The 22911-nt window shown below is 55.4% G+C and overlaps 1 protein-coding gene across 1 annotated transcript in view; it reads left to right on the top strand.

Annotated features, from left to right (window-relative positions):
- The window catches only part of LOC137347768 (protein AMBP-like), a 57395-nt gene that overhangs the window by 6826 nt on the left and 27658 nt on the right, over positions 1–22911 (top strand). The window contains exons 2-3 of the mRNA XM_068012716.1: positions 1667–1809; positions 22146–22225. Coding sequence (XP_067868817.1) covers positions 1667–1809; positions 22146–22225 — 223 coding nt within the window. The remainder of the gene's footprint in view (positions 1–1666; positions 1810–22145; positions 22226–22911) is intronic.

Genomic DNA, 22911 nt, shown 5'->3' with positions numbered 1-22911 from the left:
AGTAACTCTGGGTCCTGGATTTGGGGACTGTAGTTAGTGCTGTAAGTCTGGGTCTGGGTTTAGTGGACTGTAGTTAGTGCAGTAACTCTGGGTCTAGGTTTAGTGGACTGTAGTTAATGCAGTAACACTGGGTCTAGGTTTGGGGACTGCAGTTAGTGCAGTAACTCTGGGTCTAGGTTTGGGGACTGCAGTTAGTGCAGTAACTCAGGGTCTAGGTTTCGTCGACTGCAGTTAATGCAGTAACACTGGGTCTGGGTTTGGGGACTGTAGTTAATGCAGTAACTCTGGGTCCTGGGTTTAGTGGACTGTAGTTAATACAGTAACTCTGGGTCTGGCTTTGGGGACTGTAGTTAGTGCAGTAACTCTGGGTCTGGGTTTGGGGACTGTAGTTAGTGCAGTAACTCTGGGTCTGGGTTTGCGGACAGTAGTTAGTGCAGTAACTCTGGGTCTGGGTTGTGGGACTGTAGTTAATGCAGTAACTCTGGGTCTAGGTTTGGGGACTGTAGTTAGTGCAGTAACACTGGGTCTGGGTTTGGGGACTGTAGTTAATGCAGTAACTCTGGGTCCTGGGTTTAGTGGACTGTAGTTAATACAGTAACTCTGGGTCTGGCTTTGGGGACTGTAGTTAGTGCAGTAACTCTGGGTCTGGGTTTGGGGACTGTAGTTAGTGCAGTAACTCTGGGTCGAGGTTTGGGGACTGTAGTTAGTGCAGTAACTCTGGGTCTGGGTTTGGGGACTGTCGTTCTTGCAGTAACTCTGGGTCTGGGTTTGGGGAATGGAGTTAATGCAGTAACTCTGGGTCTAGGTTTGGCGACTGTAGTTAGTGCAGTAACTCTGGGTCTAGGTTTGGGGACTGTAGTTAGTGCAGTAACTCTGGGTCTAGGTTTGGGGCCTGTAGTTAATGCAGTAGCTCTGGGTCCTGGGTTGAGTGGACTGTAGATAATGCAGTAACTCTGGGTCTGGCTTTGGGGACTGCAGTTAGTGCAGTAACTCTGGGTCTGGCTTTGGGGACTGTAGTTAATGCAGTAACTCTGGGTCTGGGTTTGGGGACCGTAGATAACGCAGTAACTCTGGGTCTGGGTTTGGGGACTGTAGTTAGTGCAGTAACTCTGGGTCTGGGTTTGGGGACAGTAGTTAGTGCAGTAACTCTGGGTCTAGGTTTGGGGACTGTAGTTAGTGCAGTAACTCTGGGTCTGGGTTGGGGGACTGTAGTTAGTGCAGTAACTCTGGGTCTGGGTTTGGGGACAGTAGTTAGTGCAGTAACTCTGGGTCTAGGTTTGGGGACTGTAGTTAGTGCAGTAACTCTGGGGCTGGGTTTGGGGACAGTAGTTAGTGCAGTAAATCTGGGTCTGTGTTTGGGGATTGTAGTTAGTGCAGTAACTCTGGGTCTAGGTTTGGGGATTGTAGTTAGTGCAGTAAATCTGGGTCTGTGTTTGGGGATTGTAGTTAATGCAGTAACTCTGGGTCTGGGTTGTAGGACTGTAGTTAATGCAGTAACTCTGGGTCTGGGTTTGGGGACTGTAGTTAGTGCAGTAACTCTGGGTCTGGGTTTGGGGACAGTAGTTAGTGCAGTAACTCTGGGTCTGGGTTGTGGGACTATTGTTCATGCAATAACTCTGATCCTGGGTTTATGGATTGTAGTTTCAATCATGTTGTTTCTTTTCAGTTTCTTGGGGCATGGTTTCTGATCGGAAATGGCTGCAATTGTTCTTGGTTCATTGAATTTAAGAAATTGTTGACAATTGGAATGCTAACGTTATCAACCACTGAGGAAAGGAGTAAACTCCACGGCAAATTTGTATATGATCGGTAAGGTTTCCTTATTCACACGATGACTTTGGCAGTAAGCAATTAAATTTCACAAGGTTTCGTGCTGGTTTTGATCCACGGGCCATCAGAAGTGGAAATAAAAACAAAATATGCTGGAAATACTCAGCAGGTCTGGCAGCGTCTGTGGAGAGTGAAACAGAGTCAATGTTTCAGCCCACTGACGTCCTGTCAGAACTGGTGGTATATTGTGCACCGTGCGGAACTGATAAATGTCACCGCAGAAAAAACACAATAAGAGGGAAATGACTAAGGGCAGAGGATATGATCTGAAACTGTTGGATTCAGTGTTGAATCTGGAGAGTTTTAAAGTACCGAATTGAAACCTTTGTCAAGTCTTTTCTCTTTGTGTGTGTCTTTTTGTTTTTAGATGGCAGATGTTGGTGATGATTTAGTTTACCCATTTCCCTCGAGACACAACTTCTGTTTTATTACTTGTCCAATTACAATCTCATTTTGCCTTGTGCCATCATCCGTTTTTTCATTTAATCTGTCCTGCAATAAAACTTATCACAGACCTATCTAGATGTCCCTTCATCCTTTCCCAATTTTCCCTGCTTCTGTATTTGCTTAAGACCTGTTAAATTTGTAACTTCTTCACTTCGGATAAGGGGAATCAAGCTGAAATGATGACTCTGTCCTCTGTCCCCAAATGTTCCCAGACCTTCTGAGAAGTTCAAACATTTTCTGTTTTGATTTCAGATTTCCAGCATCGGCAGTATGCTGCTTTTGAAATGACTTTATAATAGGCTCAGTTAAACCCCTCACTCCCTCCGAAACCACAAATTCACCTCACTCCCCTGGCACAACTAACTCACCCCGCACTCCCCCAAAAACACTAACTCACCCCTCACTCCCCTCGGCAACACAAACTCACCCCTCACTCCCCCAGCAACACCAACTCACCCCTCACTCCCCTAGAAACACGAACACAACCCTCACTCCCCGCGGCATCACTAACTCACCCCTCACTCCCCCGGAATCATTAACTCATCCCTCACTCCTCTCGGCAACACAAACTCACCCCTCACTCCCCCAGCAACACTAAATCACCCCTCTCTCCCCCAGCAACACAAATTCACCCCCCAGCAACTCGAATTCAACCCTCACTCCCCTCGGCATCACTAACTCACGCCTTACTCCCATCGGCAATACTAATTCACCTCTCACTTCCCTTGGCAACAGTAACTCACCCCTCACTCCCCCAGCACCACCAACTCACCACTCATTCCCCTCGGCAACACTAGCTCACCTCTCACTCTCCCAGCAACACTAACTCACCCCTCACTCCGCAGCAACAGTAACTCATGCCTCACTCCCCCAGAACCACTAACTCAACCCTCACTGTCTTCGGTAACACGAACTCACCCCTCACTCCCCTCGGAAACACTAGCTCACCCCTCACTCCCCCAGCAACACTAACTCAATCCTCACTCCCCCAGAAACACTAACTCATGCCTCACTCCCCCGGAACCACTAACTCATCCCTCACTCCCTTCGGCAACGCTAACTCATCCTTCATTCCCCCGGGACCACTAACTCATCCCTCACTTCCCTCGGCACCACGAACTCACCCCTCACTCCCCCACCAACACGAACTCACCCCTCATTCCCCCAGCAACACTAAATGACCCCTCACTTCCACAGCAACACTAACTCAACTCTCACTCCCCTCGGCACCACTAACTCACCCCTCACTCCCCCAGCAACAACAACTCACCCCTCATTCCCCCAGCAACACTAAATTACTTCTCACTCCCCCAGCAACACTAACTCACCCCTCACTCCCCCAGCAACAACAACTCACCCCTCATTCCCCCAGCAACACTAAATTACTTCTCACTCCCCCAGCAACACTAACTCACCCCTCACTCCCCTCAGCACCACTAACTCACCCCTCACTCCCCCAGCAACACTAACTCAACTCTCACTCCCCTCGGCACCACTAACTCACCCCTCACTCCCCCAGCAACACGAACTCAACTCTCACTCCCCTCGGCAACACTAACTCACCCCTCACTCCCCCAGCAACACTAAGTCACCCCTCACTCCGCAGCAACACTAATTCACCCCTCACTCCCCCAGCAACACTAACTCAGCCCTCACTCCCCCAGCAACACTAACTCAACCCTCACTCTCTTGGGCAACACAAACTCACCCCTCACTCCCCTCGGAAACACTAGCTCACCGCTCACTCCCCCAGCAACACTAACTCAATCCTCACTCCCCCAGCAACACTAACTCATGCCTCACTTCCCCGGAACCACTAACTCACCCCTCACACCCTTCGGCAACGCTAACTCATCCCTCACACCCCTCGGCACCACTAACACACCCCACACTCTCCCAGCACCACTAACACATCCCTCATTCCCCTGGGACCACTAACTCATCCCTCACACTCCTCGGCACCACTAACACACCCCACACTCTCCCAGCACCACTAACTCACCCCTCATTTCCCTCGGCACCACTAACTCACCCCTCACTCGCCTTGGTAACACTAACTCACCCCTCACTCCCCAAGCAACAACAACTCACCCCTCATTCCCCCAGCAACACTAACTCACCCCTCATTCCCCTCGGCAACACTAGCTCACCCCTTACTCCCCGAGCAACACTAACTCAGTTCTCACTTCCCTTGGCAACACAAACTCACCCCTCACTCCCCCGACACCACTAACTCACCCCTCACTCCCCTCGGCAACACGAGCTCACCCCTCACTCCCCTCGGCAACACTAGCTCACCCCTCACTCCCCCAGCAACACGAACTCAACCCTCACTCCCCCGTGACCACTAACTCATCTCTCTCACCTCTCACTCCCCTGGAACCACTAACTCACCCCTCACTCCCCCAGCACTAATAACTCACCCCTCACTCCCCTCAGCAACATCACCTCACCCCTCACTCCCCCAGCAACACTAACTCAATCCTCACTCCCCCAGAAACACTAACTCATGCCTCACTCCCCCGGAACCACTAACTCATCCCTCACTCCCTTCGGCAACGCTAACTCATCCTTCATTCCCCCGGGACCACTAACTCATCCCTCACTTCCCTCGGCACCACGAACTCACCCCTCACTCCCCCACCAACACGAACTCACCCCTCATTCCCCCAGCAACACTAAATGACCCCTCACTTCCACAGCAACACTAACTCAACTCTCACTCCCCTCGGCACCACTAACTCACCCCTCACTCCCCCAGCAACAACAACTCACCCCTCATTCCCCCAGCAACACTAAATTACTTCTCACTCCCCCAGCAACACTAACTCACCCCTCACTCCCCCAGCAACAACAACTCACCCCTCATTCCCCCAGCAACACTAAATTACTTCTCACTCCCCCAGCAACACTAACTCACCCCTCACACCCCTCAGCACCACTAACTCACCCCTCACTCCCCCAGCAACACTAACTCAACTCTCACTCCCCTCGGCACCACTAACTCACCCCTCACTCCCCCAGCAACACGAACTCAACTCTCACTCCCCTCGGCAACACTAACTCACCCCTCACTCCCCCAGCAACACTAAGTCACCCCTCACTCCGCAGCAACACTAATTCACCCCTCACTCCCCCAGCAACACTAACTCAGCCCTCACTCCCCCAGCAACACTAACTCAACCCTCACTCTCTTGGGCAACACAAACTCACCCCTCACTCCCCTCGGAAACACTAGCTCACCGCTCACTCCCCCAGCAACACTAACTCAATCCTCACTCCCCCAGCAACACTAACTCATGCCTCACTTCCCCGGAACCACTAACTCACCCCTCACACCCTTCGGCAACGCTAACTCATCCCTCACACCCCTCGGCACCACTAACACACCCCACACTCTCCCAGCACCACTAACACATCCCTCATTCCCCTGGGACCACTAACTCATCCCTCACACTCCTCGGCACCACTAACACACCCCACACTCTCCCAGCACCACTAACTCAACCCTCATTTCCCTCGGCACCACTAACTCACCCCTCACTCGCCTTGGTAACACTAACTCACCCCTCACTCCCCAAGCAACAACAACTCACCCCTCATTCCCCCAGCAACACTAACTCACCCCTCATTCCCCTCGGCAACACTAGCTCACCCCTTACTCCCCGAGCAACACTAACTCAGTTCTCACTTCCCTTGGCAACACAAACTCACCCCTCACTCCCCCGACACCACTAACTCACCCCTCACTCCCCTCGGCAACACGAGCTCACCCCTCACTCCCCTCGGCAACACTAGCTCACCCCTCACTCCCCCAGCAACACGAACTCAACCCTCACTCCTCCGTGACCACTAACTCATCTCTCTCACCTCTCACTCCCCTGGAACCACTAACTCACCCCTCACTCCCCCAGCACTAATAACTCACCCCTCACTCCCCTCAGCAACATCACCTCACCCCTCACACCCCCAGCAACAATAACTCACCCCTCACTCCCCAAGAACCACTAACTCAACCCTCACTCTCTTCGGTATCACTAACTCACCCCTCACTCTTTTCGGCAAAGCTAACTCATCCTGCATTCCCCCAGCACCACAACTCATCCCTCACTCCCCTGGAACCACTAACTCACCCCACACTCCCCCAGCGCCACTTACTCACCCCACACTCCCCCAGCACCACTAACTCATCCCTCACTTCCACACCAACACTAACCCACCCCTCACTCCCCTTGGTAACACTAACTCACCCCTCACTCCCCAGCAACACTAACTCACCCCTCACTCCCCTCAGCAGCAATAATTCACCCCTCACTCCCCCAGCAACACTAACTCACCCCTCACTCCCCTCGGCAACACTAACTCATCCCTCACTCCCCCACCAACACCAACTCACCCCTCACTCCCCCAGCAACACTAACTCACCCCTCACTCCCCAGCAACACTAACTCACCCCTCACTCCCCTCGGCAACACTAACTCATCCCTCACTCCTCCACCAACACCAACTCACCCCTCACTCCCCCACCAACACCAACTCACCCCTCACTCCCCCAGCAACACTAACTCACCCCTCATTCCCCAGCAACACTAAATCACCCCTCCCTCCCCCAGCAACATTAAATGACCCCTCACTCCCCCAGCAACACCAACTCAGCTCTCACTCCCCTTGGCACCGCAAACTCACCCCTCACTCCCTCGGAACCACTAACTCATCCCTCACACCCCTCGGCAACACCACATCACTCCTCACTCCCCCAGTAGCACCAACTCACCACTCATTCCCTTCGGCAACACTAACTCACCCCTCACTCCCCCAGCAACACTAAGTCACCCCTCACTCCGCAGCAACACTAGCTCACCCCTCACTCCCCCAGCAACACTAACTCAGCCCTCACTCCCCCAGCAACACTAACTCAGCCCTCACTCTCCCAGCACCACTAACTCATCCCTCACACCCCTTGGCACCACTAACACACCCCACACTCTCCCAGCACCACTAACTCACCCCTCACTCTCTTGGGTAACACGAACTCACCCCTCACTCCCCTCGGAAACACTAGCTTACCCCTCAATCCCCCAGCAACACTAACTCAATCCTCACTCCCCCAGCAACACTAACTCATGCCTCACTCCCCCGGAACCACGAACTCACCCCTCACTCCCTTCGGCAACGCTAACTCATCCCTCACACCCCTCGGCACCACTAACACACCCCACACTCTCCCAGCACCACTAACTCACCCCTCACTCTCTTGGGTAACACGAACTCACCCCTCACTCCCCTCGGAAACACTAGCTTACCCCTCACTCCCCCAGCAACACTAACTCAATCCTCACTCCCCCAGCAACACTAACTCATGCCTCACTCCCCCGGAACCACGAGCTCACCCCTCACTCCCTTCGGCAACGCTAACTCATCCCTCACACCCCTTGGCACCACTAACACACCCCACACTCTCCCAGCACCACTAACTCATCCCTCACACCCCTCGGCACCACTAACTCACCCCTCACTCGCCTTGGTAACACTAACTCACCCCTCACTCCCCCACGAACATTAACTCACCCCTCACTCCACAGCAACACTAACTCACCCCTCACTACCCAAGCAACAACAACTCACCCCTCATTCCCCCAGCAACACTAACTCACCCCTCATTCCCCTCGGCAACACCAGCTCACCCCTCACTCCCCCAGCAACACTAACTCAATTCTCACTTCCCTTGGCAACACAAACTCACCCCTCACTCCCCCGACACCACTAACTCACCCCTCACTCCCCTCGGCAACACTAGCTCACCCCTCACTCCCCAAGAACCACTAACTCAACCCTCACTCTCTTTGGGATCACTAACTCACCCCTCACACCTTTCGGCAAAGCTAACTCATCCTGCATTCCCCCGGGACCACTAACTCAACCCTCACTCCCCCAGCACCACAACTCATCCCTCATTCCCCTGGAACAACTAACTCACCCCACACTCCCCCTGCGCCACTTACTCACCCCACACTCCCCCAGCACCACTAACTCATCCCTCACTGCCCCACCAACACTAACCCACCCCTTACTCCCCTTGGTAACACTAACTCACCCCTCACTCCCCTTGGTAACACTAACTCACCCCTCACTCCCCTCAGCAGCAATAATTCACCCCTCACGCCCCCAGCGCTACTAACTCACCGCTCACTTCCCTTGGCAACACTAACTCAACCCTCACTCCCCCAGCAACACTAACTCAGACCTCACTCCCCAGCAACACTAACTCACCCCTCACTCCCTTCGGCAACGCTAACTCATCCCTCATTCTCCCGGGACCACTAACACACCTCTCGCTCCCCCAGCACCACTAACTCACCCCTCACTCCACTGGAATTACTAACTCACCCCACACTCCCCCAGCACCACTAACTCATCCCTCACTCTCCCAGCACAACTAACTCACCGCTCACGTCCCTCGGCAGCACTAACTCATCCCTCACTCTCCCAGCACCACTAACTCACCCCACTCTCCCCCAGCACCACTAACTCACCCCTCACTCCCCCAGCACCACTAACTCACCCCACTCTCCCCCAGCACCACTAACTCACCCCTCACTCCCCCAGGACCACTAACTCACCCATCACTCCCAGGGCACCACTAACTCACCCCACACTCTCCCAGCACCACTAACTCACCCCTCACTTCCCCAGTACCACTAACTCAAACCTCACTCCCCTCGGCAACACGAACTCAATTCTCACTCCCCCAGCAACACTAACTCACCCCTGACTCCCCTCGGCAACACTAACTCACCCCTCACTCCCCTCAGCAACACTAACTCACCCCTCACTCCTCCACCAACACCAACTCACCCCTCACTCCCCCACCAACACCAACTCACCCCTCACTCCCTCAGCAACACAAACTCACCCCTCACTCCCCTCGGCAACACGACCTCACCCCTCACTCCCCCAGCAATACTAACTCATGCCTCACTCCCCTGGAACCACTAACTCACCGCTCACTGCCCCAGCAATAGTAACTCACCCCTCACTCCCCTTGGTAACGCTAACTCACCCCTCACCCCCCAACAACACTAACTCACCCCTCACTCCCCAGCAACACTAACTCACCCCACACTCCCCCAGCACCACTAACTCACTTCTCATTCCCCCAACAACACTAAATGACCCCTCAGTCCCCCAGCAACACTAACTCAACTCTCACTCCCCCAGCAACACTAACTCAACTCTCACTCCTCTCGGCACCACTAACTCACCCGGCACTTCCCCAGAACCACTAACTCAACCCTCACTCCCCTCGGCAACACTAGCTCACCCCTCACTCTCCCAGCAACACTAACTCACCCCTCACTCCCCAAGAAACACTAACTCACCCCTCACTCCCCAAGAAACACGAACACAACCCTCACTCCCCAGCAACACTAACTCACCCCTCACTCCCCCAGCAACACTAACTCACCCTTGACTCCCCTCGGCAACACTAACTCACCCCTCACTCCCCTCGGCAACACTAACTCACCCCTCACTCCCCCACCAACACCAACTCACTCCTCACTCCCCCACCAACACCAACTCATCCCTCACTCCCCCAGCAACACTAACTCACCCCTCACTCCCCAGCAACACTAACTCACCCCTCATTCCCCAGCACCACTAACACATCCCTCATTCCCCTGGGACCACTAACTCATCCCTCACACTCCTCGGCACCACTAACACTCCCCACACTCTCCCAGCACCACTAACTCACCCCTCATTTCCCTCGGCACCACTAACTCACCCCTCACTCGCCTTGGTAACACTAACTCACCCCTCACTCCCCAAGCAACAACAACTCACCCCTCATTCCCCCAGCAACACTAACTCACCCCTCATTCCCCTCGGCAACACTAGCTCACCCCTTACTCCCCGAGCAACACTAACTCAGTTCTCACTCCCCTTGGCAACACATACTCACCTCTCACTCCCCCAGCACCACTAACTCACCGCTCACTTCCCTTGGCAACACTAACTCACCCCTCACTCCCCTCAGCAACACCAACTCAACCCTCACTCCCCCGGAACCACTAACTCAGCCCTCATTCCCCTCGCCACTAACTCACCCCTCACTCCCCTCGGCAACACTAACTCACCCCTACTCCCTTCGGCAACGCTAACTCATCCCTCATTCTCCCGGGACCACTAACACACCTCTCGCTCCCCCAGCACCACTATCTCACCCCTCACTCCACTGGAATTACTAACTCACCCCACACTCCAACACCACCACTAACTAATCCCTCACTCTCCCAGCACAACTAACTTACCCCTCACTGCCCTCGGCAACACTAACTCATCCCTCACTCTCCCAGCACCACTAACTCACCCCACACTCCCCCAGCACCACTAACTCACCCCTCACTCCCCCAGCACGACTAACTCACCCCTCACTCCTCCAGCACCACGAACTCACCCCATACTCCCCCAGCACCACTAACTCACCCCTCACTCCCCCAGCACGACTAACTCACCCCTCACTTCCCTCGGCACCACTAACTCACCCATCACTCCCTTTGACAACACTAACTCATCCCTCACTCCCCCGGGCCCACAAACTCATCCCTCACACCCCTCGGCACCACTAACTCAACCCTCACTCCCCCGGAACCACTATCACACCTCTCTCTCCCCCAGCACCACTAACACACCCCTCACTCCCCTCGGCAACACGAACACACCCATCACTCCCCCACCAACACGAACTCACCCCTCACTCCCCACCAACACTAACTCACCCCTCACTCCCCACCAACACTAACTCACCCCTCACTCCCCTCGGCAACACTAACTCACCCCTCACTCCCCCAGCAACACTAACTCATCCCTCACACCCCTCGGCAACACCACCTTACTCCTCACTCCCCCAGTAGCACCAACTCACCCCTCACTCTCCTCGGCAACACGAACTCACCTCTCACTCCCCTTGGCAACACTAACTCATTCCTCACTTCTCCGACACCACTAACTCACCACTCACTCCCCTCGGCAACACTAGCTCACCCCTCACTCCCCCAGCAACACTAACTCAACCCTCACTCCCCCAGCAACTCTAACTCACCCTCATTCCCCCGGAAGCACTAACTCATCCATCACTCCCTTTGGCAACACTAACTCATCCCTCACTCCCCCGGGACCACAAAATCATCCCTCACACCCCTCGGGACCACTAACTCAACCCTCACTCCCCCGGAACCACTATCACACCTCTCGCTCCCAAAGCACCACTAACTCACCCCTCACTCCACTGGAATCACTAACTCACCCCACACTCCCCCAGCACCACTAACTCACCCCTCACTTCCCTCGGCACCACTAACTCACTCCTCACTCCCCCAGCAACACTAACTCACCCCTCACTCCCCAGCAACACTAGCTCACCCCTCACACCTTTCAGCAACACTAACTCACCCCTCACTCACCAGCAACACGAGCTCACCCCTCACTCCCCTCAGCAACACTAACTCACCCCTCATTCCCCCAGCAACACTAACTCACCCCTCACTCCCCTGCAACACTAACTCACCCCTGACTCCCCTCAGCAACACTAACTCACCCCTCACTCCCCCAGCAACACTAACTCAACCCTCACTCCCCCAGCAACACTAACGCCCCTCTCTCCCCCAGCAACACCAATACAGCCCTCACTCTCCTTGGCACCACTAACTCACCCCTCACTCCCTTGGAACCACTAACTCATCCCTCACACCCCTCGGCAACACCACCTAACTCCTCACTCCCCCAGCACCACTAACTCACCCCTCACTTCCCTTGGCAACACTAACTCACCCCTCACTCCCCCCGACCCCACTATTTCAGCCCTCACTCCCCTCGGCAACACGAGCTCAGCCCTCACTCCCCTGGAACCACTTACTCACCCAACACTCCCCCAGCACCGCTAACTCACCCCTCACTCCCCCCGACACCACTAACTCACCCCTCACTCCCCTCGGCAACACTAGCTCAGCCCTCACTCCCCTGGAACCACGAACTCACCCCACACTCCCCCAGCACCACTAACTCACCCCTCACTCCCCTGGAACCACGAACTCACCCCACACTCCCCCAGCACCACTAACTCACGTCTCATTCCCCCAACAACACTAAATGACCCCTCAGTCCCCCAGCAACACGAACTCAACTCTCACTCCCCCAGCAACACTAACTCAACTCTCACTCCTCTCGGCACCACTAACTCACCCGGCACTTCCCCAGAATCACTAACTCAACCCTCACTCCCCTCGGCAACACTAACTCAACTCTCAGTCTTCCCGGCACCACTAACTCACCCCGCATTCCCCTCGGCAACACTAGCTCACCCCTCACTCTCCCAGCAACACTAACTCACCCCTCACTCCCCAAGAAACACTAACTCACCCCTCACTCCCCAAGAAACACGAACACAACCCTCACTCCCCAGCAACACTAACTCACCCCTCACTCCCCCAGCAACACTAACTCACCCTTGACTCCCCTCGGCAACACTAACTCACCCCTCACTCCCCTCGGCAACACTAACTCACCCCTCACTCCCCCACCAACACCAACTCACCCCTCACTCCCCCAGCAACACTAACTCACCCCTCACTCCCCAGCAACACTAACTCACCCCTCATTCCCCAGCAATACCAACTCAGCTCTCACTCCCCTTGGCACCACTAACTCACCCCTCACTCCCTCGGAACCACTAACTCATCCCTCACACCCCTCGGCAACACCACATCACTCCTCACTCCCCCAGTAGCACCAACTCACCCCTCACTCCCCTCGGCAACATGAACTCACCTCTCACTCCCCCAGCACCACTAACTCACCCCTCACTCCCCTCGGCAACACTTGCTCACCCCTCAATCCCCCAGCAACACTAACTCAATCCTCACTTGCCCGTGACCACTAACTCATCTCTCTCACCCCTCACTCCCCTGGAACCACTAACTCACCCCTCACTTCCCCAGCGCTAATAACTCACCCCTCACTCCCCTCAGCAACATCACCTCACCCCTCACACCCCCAGCAACAATAACTCACCCCTCACTCCCCCAGTAGCACCAACTCACCCCTCACTTCCCTCGGCAACACTACCTCACCCCTCACTCCCCTCAGCAACACTAACTCACCTCTCACTCCCCCGACAACACTAACTCACCCCTCACTCCCCTCGGCACTAGCACACTCCTCACTCCCCCAGCAAAACTAATTCATGCCTCACTCCCCCGGAACCACTAACTCAACCCTCACTCTCTTCGGTATCACTAACTCACCCCTCACTCCCCTCAGCAACACGAGCTCACCCCTCACTCCCCCAGAAATACTAACACATGCCTCACTCCCCCGGAACCACTAACTCACCCCTCACTGCCCCACCAACACTAACTCACCCCTCACTCCAATTGGTAACACTAACTCACCCCTCACCCCCCACCAACACTAACTCACCCGTCACTCCCCAACAACACTAACTCACCCCTCACTCCCCTCAGCAACACTAACTCACCCCTCACTCCCCTTGGCACCACTAACTCACCCGTCACTCCCTCGGAACCACTAACTCACCCCTCTCTTCCCTTGGCAACACCACCTCACTCCTCACTCCCCCAGCACGTTCTCACTCCTCCCTCCCCTCTGCAACACTAGCTCACCCCTCACTCCCCCAGCAACACTAACTCAACCCTCACTCCCCCAGCAACACTAACTCACCCTCATTCCCCCAGAAGCACTAACTCACCCATCACTCCCTTTGGCAACACTAATTCATCCCTCACTCCCCCGGGACCACAAACTCATCCCTCACACCCCTCGGCACCACTAACTCAACCCTCACTCCCCCAGAACCACTATCACACCTCTCGCTCCCCCAGCACCACTAACTCACCCCTCACTCCCCCACCAACAGTAACTCACCGCTCACTCCCCAGCAACACTATCTCACCCCTCACTCCCCTCAGCAACACTAACTCACCCCTCACTCCCCTCAGCAACACTAACTCACCCCTCACTCCTCCCGCAACACTAACTCTACCCTCACTCCCCCAGCAACACTAACTTGCCCCTCACTCCCCCCCGACCCCACAATTTCAGCCCTCACTCCCCTCGGCAACACTAGCTCAGCCCTCACTCCCCTGGAACCACTAACTCACCCCACACTCCCCCAGCACCGCTAACTCACCCCTCACTCCCCCCGACACCAGTAACTCACCCCTCACTCTCCTCGGCAACACTAGCTCAGCCCTCACTCCCCTGGAACCACTAACTCATCCCTCACTCCCCCAGCAACACCAACTCATCCCTCACTCCCCCAGCAACGCTAACTCACCCCTCACTCCCCCTGCAACACTAACTCACTCCTCACTCCCCAAGTAGCACCAACTCACCCCTCACTCCCCTATGCAACACAAACTCAACTCTCACTCCCCCAGCACCACTAACTCACCCATCACTTCCCTTGGCAACACTAACTCACCCCTCACTCCCCCGACACCACTAACTCACCCATCACTCCCCTCAGCAACACTAACTCACCCCTCACTCCTCCCGCAACACTAACTCTACCCTCACTCCCCCAGCAACACTAACTTGCCCCTCACTCCCCCCCGACCCCACAATTTCAGCCCTCACTCCCCTCGGCAACACTAGCTCAGCCCTCACTCCCCTGGAACCACTAACTCACCCCACACTCCCCCAGCACCGCTAACTCACCCCTCACTCCCCCCGACACCAGTAACTCACCCCTCACTCTCCTCGGCAACACTAGCTCAGCCCTCACTCCCCTGGAACCACTAACTCATCCCTCACTCCCCCAGCAACACCAACTCATCCCTCACTCCCCCAGCAACGCTAACTCACCCCTCACTCCCCCTGCAACACTAACTCACTCCTCACTCCCCAAGTAGCACCAACTCACCCCTCACTCCCCTATGCAACACAAACTCAACTCTCACTCCCCCAGCACCACTAACTCACCCATCACTTCCCTTGGCAACACTAACTCACCCCTCACTCCCCCGATACCACTAACTCACCCATCACTCCCCTCGGCTACACTAACTCACCCCTCACTCCCCCAGCAACACTAACTGAACCCTCACTCCCCCAGCAACACTAACTCACCCCTCATTCCCCCGGAACCACTAATTCACCCCTCACTCCCTTTGGCAACACTAACTCACCCCTCACTCCCCCAGCAACACTAACTCACCCCTCACTCCCCTCGGCACCACTAACTCACCCCTCACTCCGCCAGCATCACTAACTCGTCCCTCACTCCCCCGGGACCACTATCACACCTCTCGCTCCCCCAGCACCACTAACTCACCCCTCACTCCCCTTGGTAACACTAACTCACCCCTAACTCCCCTCAGCAGCAATAATTCACCCCTCACGCCCTTAGCAACACTAACTCACCCCTCACTCCCCTCGGCAACACCAACTCAACCCTCACTCCCCCAGCAACACTAACTCACACCTCACTCCCCAGCAACACTAACTCACCCCTCACTCCCTTCGGCAACGCTAACTCATCCCTCATTCTCCCGGGACCACTAACACACCTCTCGCTCCCCCAGCACCACTAACTCACCCCTCACTCCACTGGAATTACTAACTCACCCCACACTCCCCCAGCACCACTAACTCATCCCTCACTCTCCCAGCACAACTAACTCACCGCTCACGTCCCTCGGCAGCACTAACTCATCCCTCACTCTCCCAGCACCACTAACTCACCCCACTCTCCCCCAGCACCACTAACTCACCCCTCACTCCCCCAGCACCACTAACTCACCCCTCACTCCCCCAGCACCACTAACTCACCCCTCACTCCCCCAGGACCACTAACTCACCCCTCTCTCCCGCAGCACCACTAACTCACCCCACACTATCCCAGCACCACTAACTCACCCCTCACTTCCCCAGAACCACTAACTCAAACCTCACTCCCCTCGGCAACACGAACTCAACTCTCACTCCCCCAGCAACACTAACTCACCCCTGACTCCCCTCGGCAACACTAACTCACCCCTCACTCCCCCACCAACACCAACTCACCCCTCACTCCCCCACCAACACCAACACACCCCTTACTCCCTCAGCAACACTAACTCACCCCTCACTCCCCTTGGCAACACGACCTAACCACTCACTCCCCCAGCAATACTAACTCACGCCTCACTCCCCCGGAACCACTAACTCACCCCTCACTGCCCCAGCAATACTAAATCACCCCTCACTCCCCTTGGTAACACTAACTCACCCCTCACCCCCCAACAACACTAACTGACCCCTCACTCCCCAGCAACACTAACTCATCCCTCACTCCCCTCAGCAGCAATAACTCACCGCTCACTCCCCCAGTGGCACCAACTCATCCCTCACTCCCCTTGGCAACACATACTCACCTCTCACTCCCTCAGCACCACTAACTCACCGCTCACTTCCCTTGGCAACACTAACTCACCCCTCACTCCCCTCAGCAACACCAACTCAACCCTCACTCCCCCGGAACCACTAACTCAGCCCTCATTCCCCTCGCCACTAACTCACCCCTCACTCCCCTCGGCAACACTAACTCACCCCTCACTCCCCAGCAACACTAACTCACCCCTACTCCCTTCGGCAACGCTAACTCATCCCTCATTCTCCCGGGACCACTAACACACCTCTCGCTCCCCCAGCACCACTATCTCACCCCTCACTCCACTGGAATTACTAACTCACCCCACACTCCAACAGCACCACTAACTAATCCCTCACTCTCCCAGCACAACTAACTTACCCCTCACTGCCCTCGGCACCACTAACTCATCCCTCACTCTCCCAGCACCACTAACTCACCCCACACTCCCCCAGCACCACTAACTCACCCCTCACTCCCCCAGCACGACTAACTCACCCCTCACTCCTCCGGTACCACGAACTCACCCCACACTCCCCCAGCACCACTAACTCACCCCTCACTTCCCTCGGCACCACTAACTCACCCCACACTCCCCCAGCACCACTAACTCACCCATCACTCCCTTTGGCAACACTAACTCATCCCTCACTCCCCCAGGACCACAAACTCATCCCTCACACCCCTCGGCACCACTAACTCAACCCTCACTCCCCCGGAACTACTATCACACCTCTCGCTCCCCCAGCACCACTAACACACCCCTCACTCCCCTCGGCAACACGAACACACCCATCACTCCCCCACCAACACGAACTCACCCCTCACTCCCCACCAACACTAACTCACCCCTCACTCCCCACCAACACTAACTCACCCCTCACTCCCCTCGGCAACACTAACTCACCCCTCACTCCCCCAGCAACACTAACTCACCCCTCACTCCCCCAGCAACACCAACTCAGCCCTCACTCCCCTTGGCACCACTAACTCACCCGTCACTCCCTCAAAACCACTAACTCATCCCTCACACCCCTCGGCAACACCACCTTACTCCTCACTCCCCCAGTAGCACCTACTCACCCCTCACTTCCCTTGGCAACACTAACTCACTCCTTACTTCTCCGACACCACTAACTCACCACTCACTCCCCTCGGCAACACTAGCTCACCCCTCACTCCCCCAGCAACACTAACTCAACCCTCACTCCCCCAGCAACTCTAACTCACCCTCATTCCCCCGGAAGCACTAACTCATCCATCACTCCCTTTGGCAACACTAACTCATCCCTCACTCCCCCGGGACCACAAACTCATCCCTCACACCCCTCGGGACCACTAACTCAACCCTCACTCCCCCGGAACCACTAACACACCTCTCGCTCCCAAAGCACCACTAACTCACCCCTCACTCCACTGGAATCACTAACTCACCCCACACTCCCCCAGCACCACTAACTCACCCCTCACTTCCCTCGGCACCACTAACTCACTCCTCACTCCCCCAGCAACACTAACTCACCCCTCACTCCCCAGCAACACTAGCTCACCCCTCACACCTCTCAGCAACACTAACTCACCCCTCACTCACCAGCAACACGAGCTCACCCCTCACTCCCCTCAGCAACACTAACTCACCCCTCATTCCCCCACCAACACTAACTCACCCCTCACTCCCCTGCAACACTAACTCACCCCTGACTCCCCTCAGCAACACTAACTCACCCCTCACTCCCCCAGCAACACTAACTCAACCCTCACTCCCCCAGCAACACTAACGCCCCTCACTCCCCCAGCAACACCAATACAGCCCTCACTCTCCTTGGCACCACTAACTCACCCCTCACTCCCTTGGAACCACTAACTCATCCCTCACACCCCTCGGCAACACCACCTAACTTCTCACTCCCCCAGCACCACTAACTCACCCCTCACTCCCCCCGACCCCACTATTTCAGCCCTCACTCCCCTCGGCAACACTAGCTCAGCCCTCACTCCCCTGGAACCACTTACTCACCCAACACTCCCCCAGCACCGCTAACTCACCCCTCACTCCCCCCGACACCACTAACTCACCCCTCACTCCCCTCGGCAACACTAGCTCAGCCCTCACTCCCCTGGAACCACGAACTCACCCCACACTCCCCCAGCACCACTAACTCACCCCTCACTCCCCTGGAACCACGAACTCACCCCACACTCCCCCAGCAACACTAACTCACCCCACACTCCCCCAGCACCACTAACTCACGTCTCATTCCCCCAACAACACTAAATGACCCCTCAGTCCCCCAGCAACACTAACTCAACTCTCACTCCCCCAGCAACACTAACTCAACTCTCACTCCTCTCGGCACCACTAACTCACCCGGCACTTCCCCAGAATCACTAACTCAACCCTCACTCCCCTCGGCAACACTAACTCAACTCTCAGTCTTCCCGGCACCACTAACTCACCCCGCATTCCCCTCGGCAACACTAGCTCACCCCTCACTCTCCCAGCAACACTAACTCACCCCTCACTCCCCAAGAAACACTAACTCACCCCTCACTCCCCAAGAAACACGAACACAACCCTCACTCCCCAGCAACACTAACTCACCCCTCACTCCCCTCGGCAACACTAACTCACCCCTCACTCCCCTCGGCAACACTAACTCACCCCTCACTCCCCCACCAACACCAACTCACCCCTCACTCCCCCAGCAACACTAACTCACCCCTCATTCCCCAGCAACACTAACTCACCCCTCCCTCCCCCAGCAACACCAACTCAGCTCTCAGTCCCCTTGGCACCACTAACTCACCCCTCACTCCCTCGGAACCACTAACTCATCCCTCACACCCCTCGGCAACACCACATCACTCCTCACTCCCCCAGTAGCACCAACTCACCCCTCATACCCCTCGGCAACATGAACTCACCTCACTCCCCCAGCACCACTAACTCACCCCTCACTTCCCTTGGCAACACAAACTCACCCCTCACTCCCCCGACACCGCTAACTCACCCCTCACTCCCCTCGGCAACACTTGCTCACCCCTCAATCCCCCAGCAACACTAACTCAATCCTCACTTGCCCATGACCACTAACTCATCTCTCTCACCCCTCACTCCCCTGGAACCACTAACTCACCCCTCACTCCCCCAGCACTAATAACTCACCCCTCACTCCCCTCAGCAACATCACCTCACCCCTCACACCCCCACCAACACTAACTCACCCCTCACTTCCCCAGCACTAATAACTCACCCCTCACTCCCCTCAGCAACATCACCTCACCCCTCACACCCCCAGCAACAATAACTCACCCCTCACTCCCCCAGTAGCACCAACTCACCCCTCACTTCCCTCGGCAACACTAACTCACCCCTCACTCCCCTCGGCAACACTAACTCACCTCTCACTCCCCCGACAACACTAACTCACCCCTCACTCCCCTCGGCACTAGCACACTCCTCACTCCCCCAGCAAAACTAATTCATGCCTCACTCCCCCGGAACCACTAACTCAACCCTCACTCTCTTCGGTATCACTAACTCACCCCTCACTCCCCTCAGCAACTCGAGCTCACCCCTCACTCCCCCAGCAATACTAACACATGCCTCACTCCCCCGGAACCACTAACTCACCCCTCACTGCCCCACCAACACTAACTCACCTGTCACTCCCCTTGGTAACACTAACTCACCCCTCACTCCCCACCAACACTAACTCACCTGTCACTCCCCAACAACACTAACTCACCCCTCACTCCCCTCAGCAACACTAACTCACCCCTCACTCCCCTTGGCACCACTAACTCACCCGTCACTCCCTCGGAACCACTAACTCACCCCTCACTTCCCTTGGCAACACCACCTCACTCCTCACTCCCCCAGCACGTTCTCACTCCTCCCTCCCCTCTGCAACACTAGCTCACCCCTCACTCCCCCAGCAACACTAACTCAACCCTCACTCCCCCAGCAACACTAACTCACCCTCATTCCCCCAGAAGCACTAACTCACCCATCACTCCCTTTGGCAACACTAACTCATCCCTCACTCCCCCGGGACCACAAACTCATCCCTCACACCCCTCGGCACCACTAACTCAACCCTCACTCCCCCGGAACCACTATCACACCTCTCGCTCCCCCAGCACCACTAACTCACCCCTCACTCCCCCACCAACAGTAACTCACCGCTCACTCCCCAGCAACACTATCTCACCCCTCACTCCCCTCAGCAACACTAACTCACCCCTCACTCCCCTCAGCAACACTAACTCACCCCTCACTCCTCCCCCAACACTAACTCTACCCTCACTCCCCCAGCAACACTAACTTGCCCCTCACTCCCCCCCGACCCCACTATTTCAGCCCTCACTCCCCTCGGCAACACTAGCTCAGCCCTCACTCCCCTGGAACCACTAACTCACCCCACACTCCCCCAGCACCGCTAACTCACCCCTCACTCCCCCCGACACCAGTAACTCACCCCTCACTCCCCTCGGCAACACTAGCTCAGCCCTCACTCCCCTGGAACCACTAACTCATCCCTCACTCCCCCAGCAACACCAACTCATCCCTCACTCCCCCAGCAACGCTAACTCACCCCTCACTCCCCCTGCAACACTAACTCACTCCTCACTCCCCAAGTAGCACCAACTCACCCCTCACTCCCCTATGCAACACAAACTCAACTCTCACTCCCCCAGCACCACTAACTCACCCATCACTTCCCTTGGCAACACTAACTCACCCCTCACTCCCCCGACACCACTAACTCACCCATCACTCCCCTCGGCTACACTAACTCACCCTTCACTCCCCCAGCAACACTAACTGAACCCTCACTCCCCCAGCAACACTAACTCACCCCTCATTCCCCCGGAACCACTAATTCACCCCTCACTCCCTTTGGCAACACTAGCTCACCCCTCACTCCCCCAGCAACACTAACTCACCCCTCACTCCCCTCGGCACCACTAACTCACCCCTCACTCCGCCAGCATCACTAACACGTCCCTCACTCCCCCGGGACCACTAACTCACCCCTCACTTCCCCAGCACCACTAACTCACCCCTCACTCCCCTCGTCAACACTAACTCACCCATCACTCCCTCAATGCCACTAACGCACCCCTCACTCTACTGGCAACACTAACTCACCCTCACTCCCTTGGCACTTCAGAGTCACCGCCACCTTGCCTCGCACTATTTCACCACCACCATTTGCCCAGCTCTCTGCACGATCACTCCCAGCTCCGCAGCACTACACACGCTCTGCCAGCCTCCCCAGCACCACCGACTCACCACAAGCTCCCCAAGCACAACAGATGCTCCAACTGCCTGAAGGGCGTACAGCCTCAACGCCAGCAGCTATGGCTCACCGCTAGCTAAATTTCGACAAATATATAGCAATCTCTGCCTCCTTGTTTATTTTACTCATAGGAATGGAACTTGTGTTAATGAGACGGATGAATTTAAGATACTGAGTATTCCAGGACACTATAAATCCCTCTCTCCTTCAGGTAAGACAAAACACTCTATAAAAATAGACACAGAACTGCATCAAGTGTCATCCATGTCCCTCGGCACTTCACCGAAGTCTGAAGAAAAATAAGAAACAGGAGAGATGATTAAAAAGTTCCTCTTTGGGATGGTATTAAAGTGGTTTTTAAATGAGCAGAGGAAGGTGATAAAGCAGAAGGGTTTAGGGAGGTAATGCCAAAGAGATGTCTCGACCAACAGCTGCTAATATTGGGGTGCAGGAAGGCGGCTACACACTAGGTTACAGAGAGAGGAACTGGAAGATTTGAGGGCAGGGGGAGGAATTGTAAAGCTGGAGAAGGTTACTGAGATAGGGACAAGGCCACAGAGAAACTAAAACTAAAGTGATTATTTTAAATGAATCTTTGAGGAACTGGGTGTCAATTTAGATTAGCCTGAAGCTGGGTGACGAGCGATTAGAACTTGGTGTGGGATAAGATACATAGTATTGAACTGTTAGAGGAGCATCTTTCAGATGGGATGGTAAACTGAGGTCCCACATTGTCTGTAAGGTTGTTGAAAAAGATTTCATGACTCTATTTTGAATGGCGGGGGAGTTATGTAGTGTCCTAGCCAATATTTATCCCTCAACTAACATCACAAAAATGGATTATCTGGTTGTTATCACATTGATGTTTGTGAGAGCTTGCTGTGTGCAAATTGGCTG

The sequence above is a fragment of the Heterodontus francisci genome, chromosome 32 (genome assembly GCF_036365525.1).
Source record: "Heterodontus francisci isolate sHetFra1 chromosome 32, sHetFra1.hap1, whole genome shotgun sequence".
Taxonomy (NCBI): Eukaryota; Metazoa; Chordata; class Chondrichthyes; order Heterodontiformes; family Heterodontidae; genus Heterodontus; species Heterodontus francisci.
This window is presented reverse-complemented; position numbering and strand designations above follow the sequence as displayed.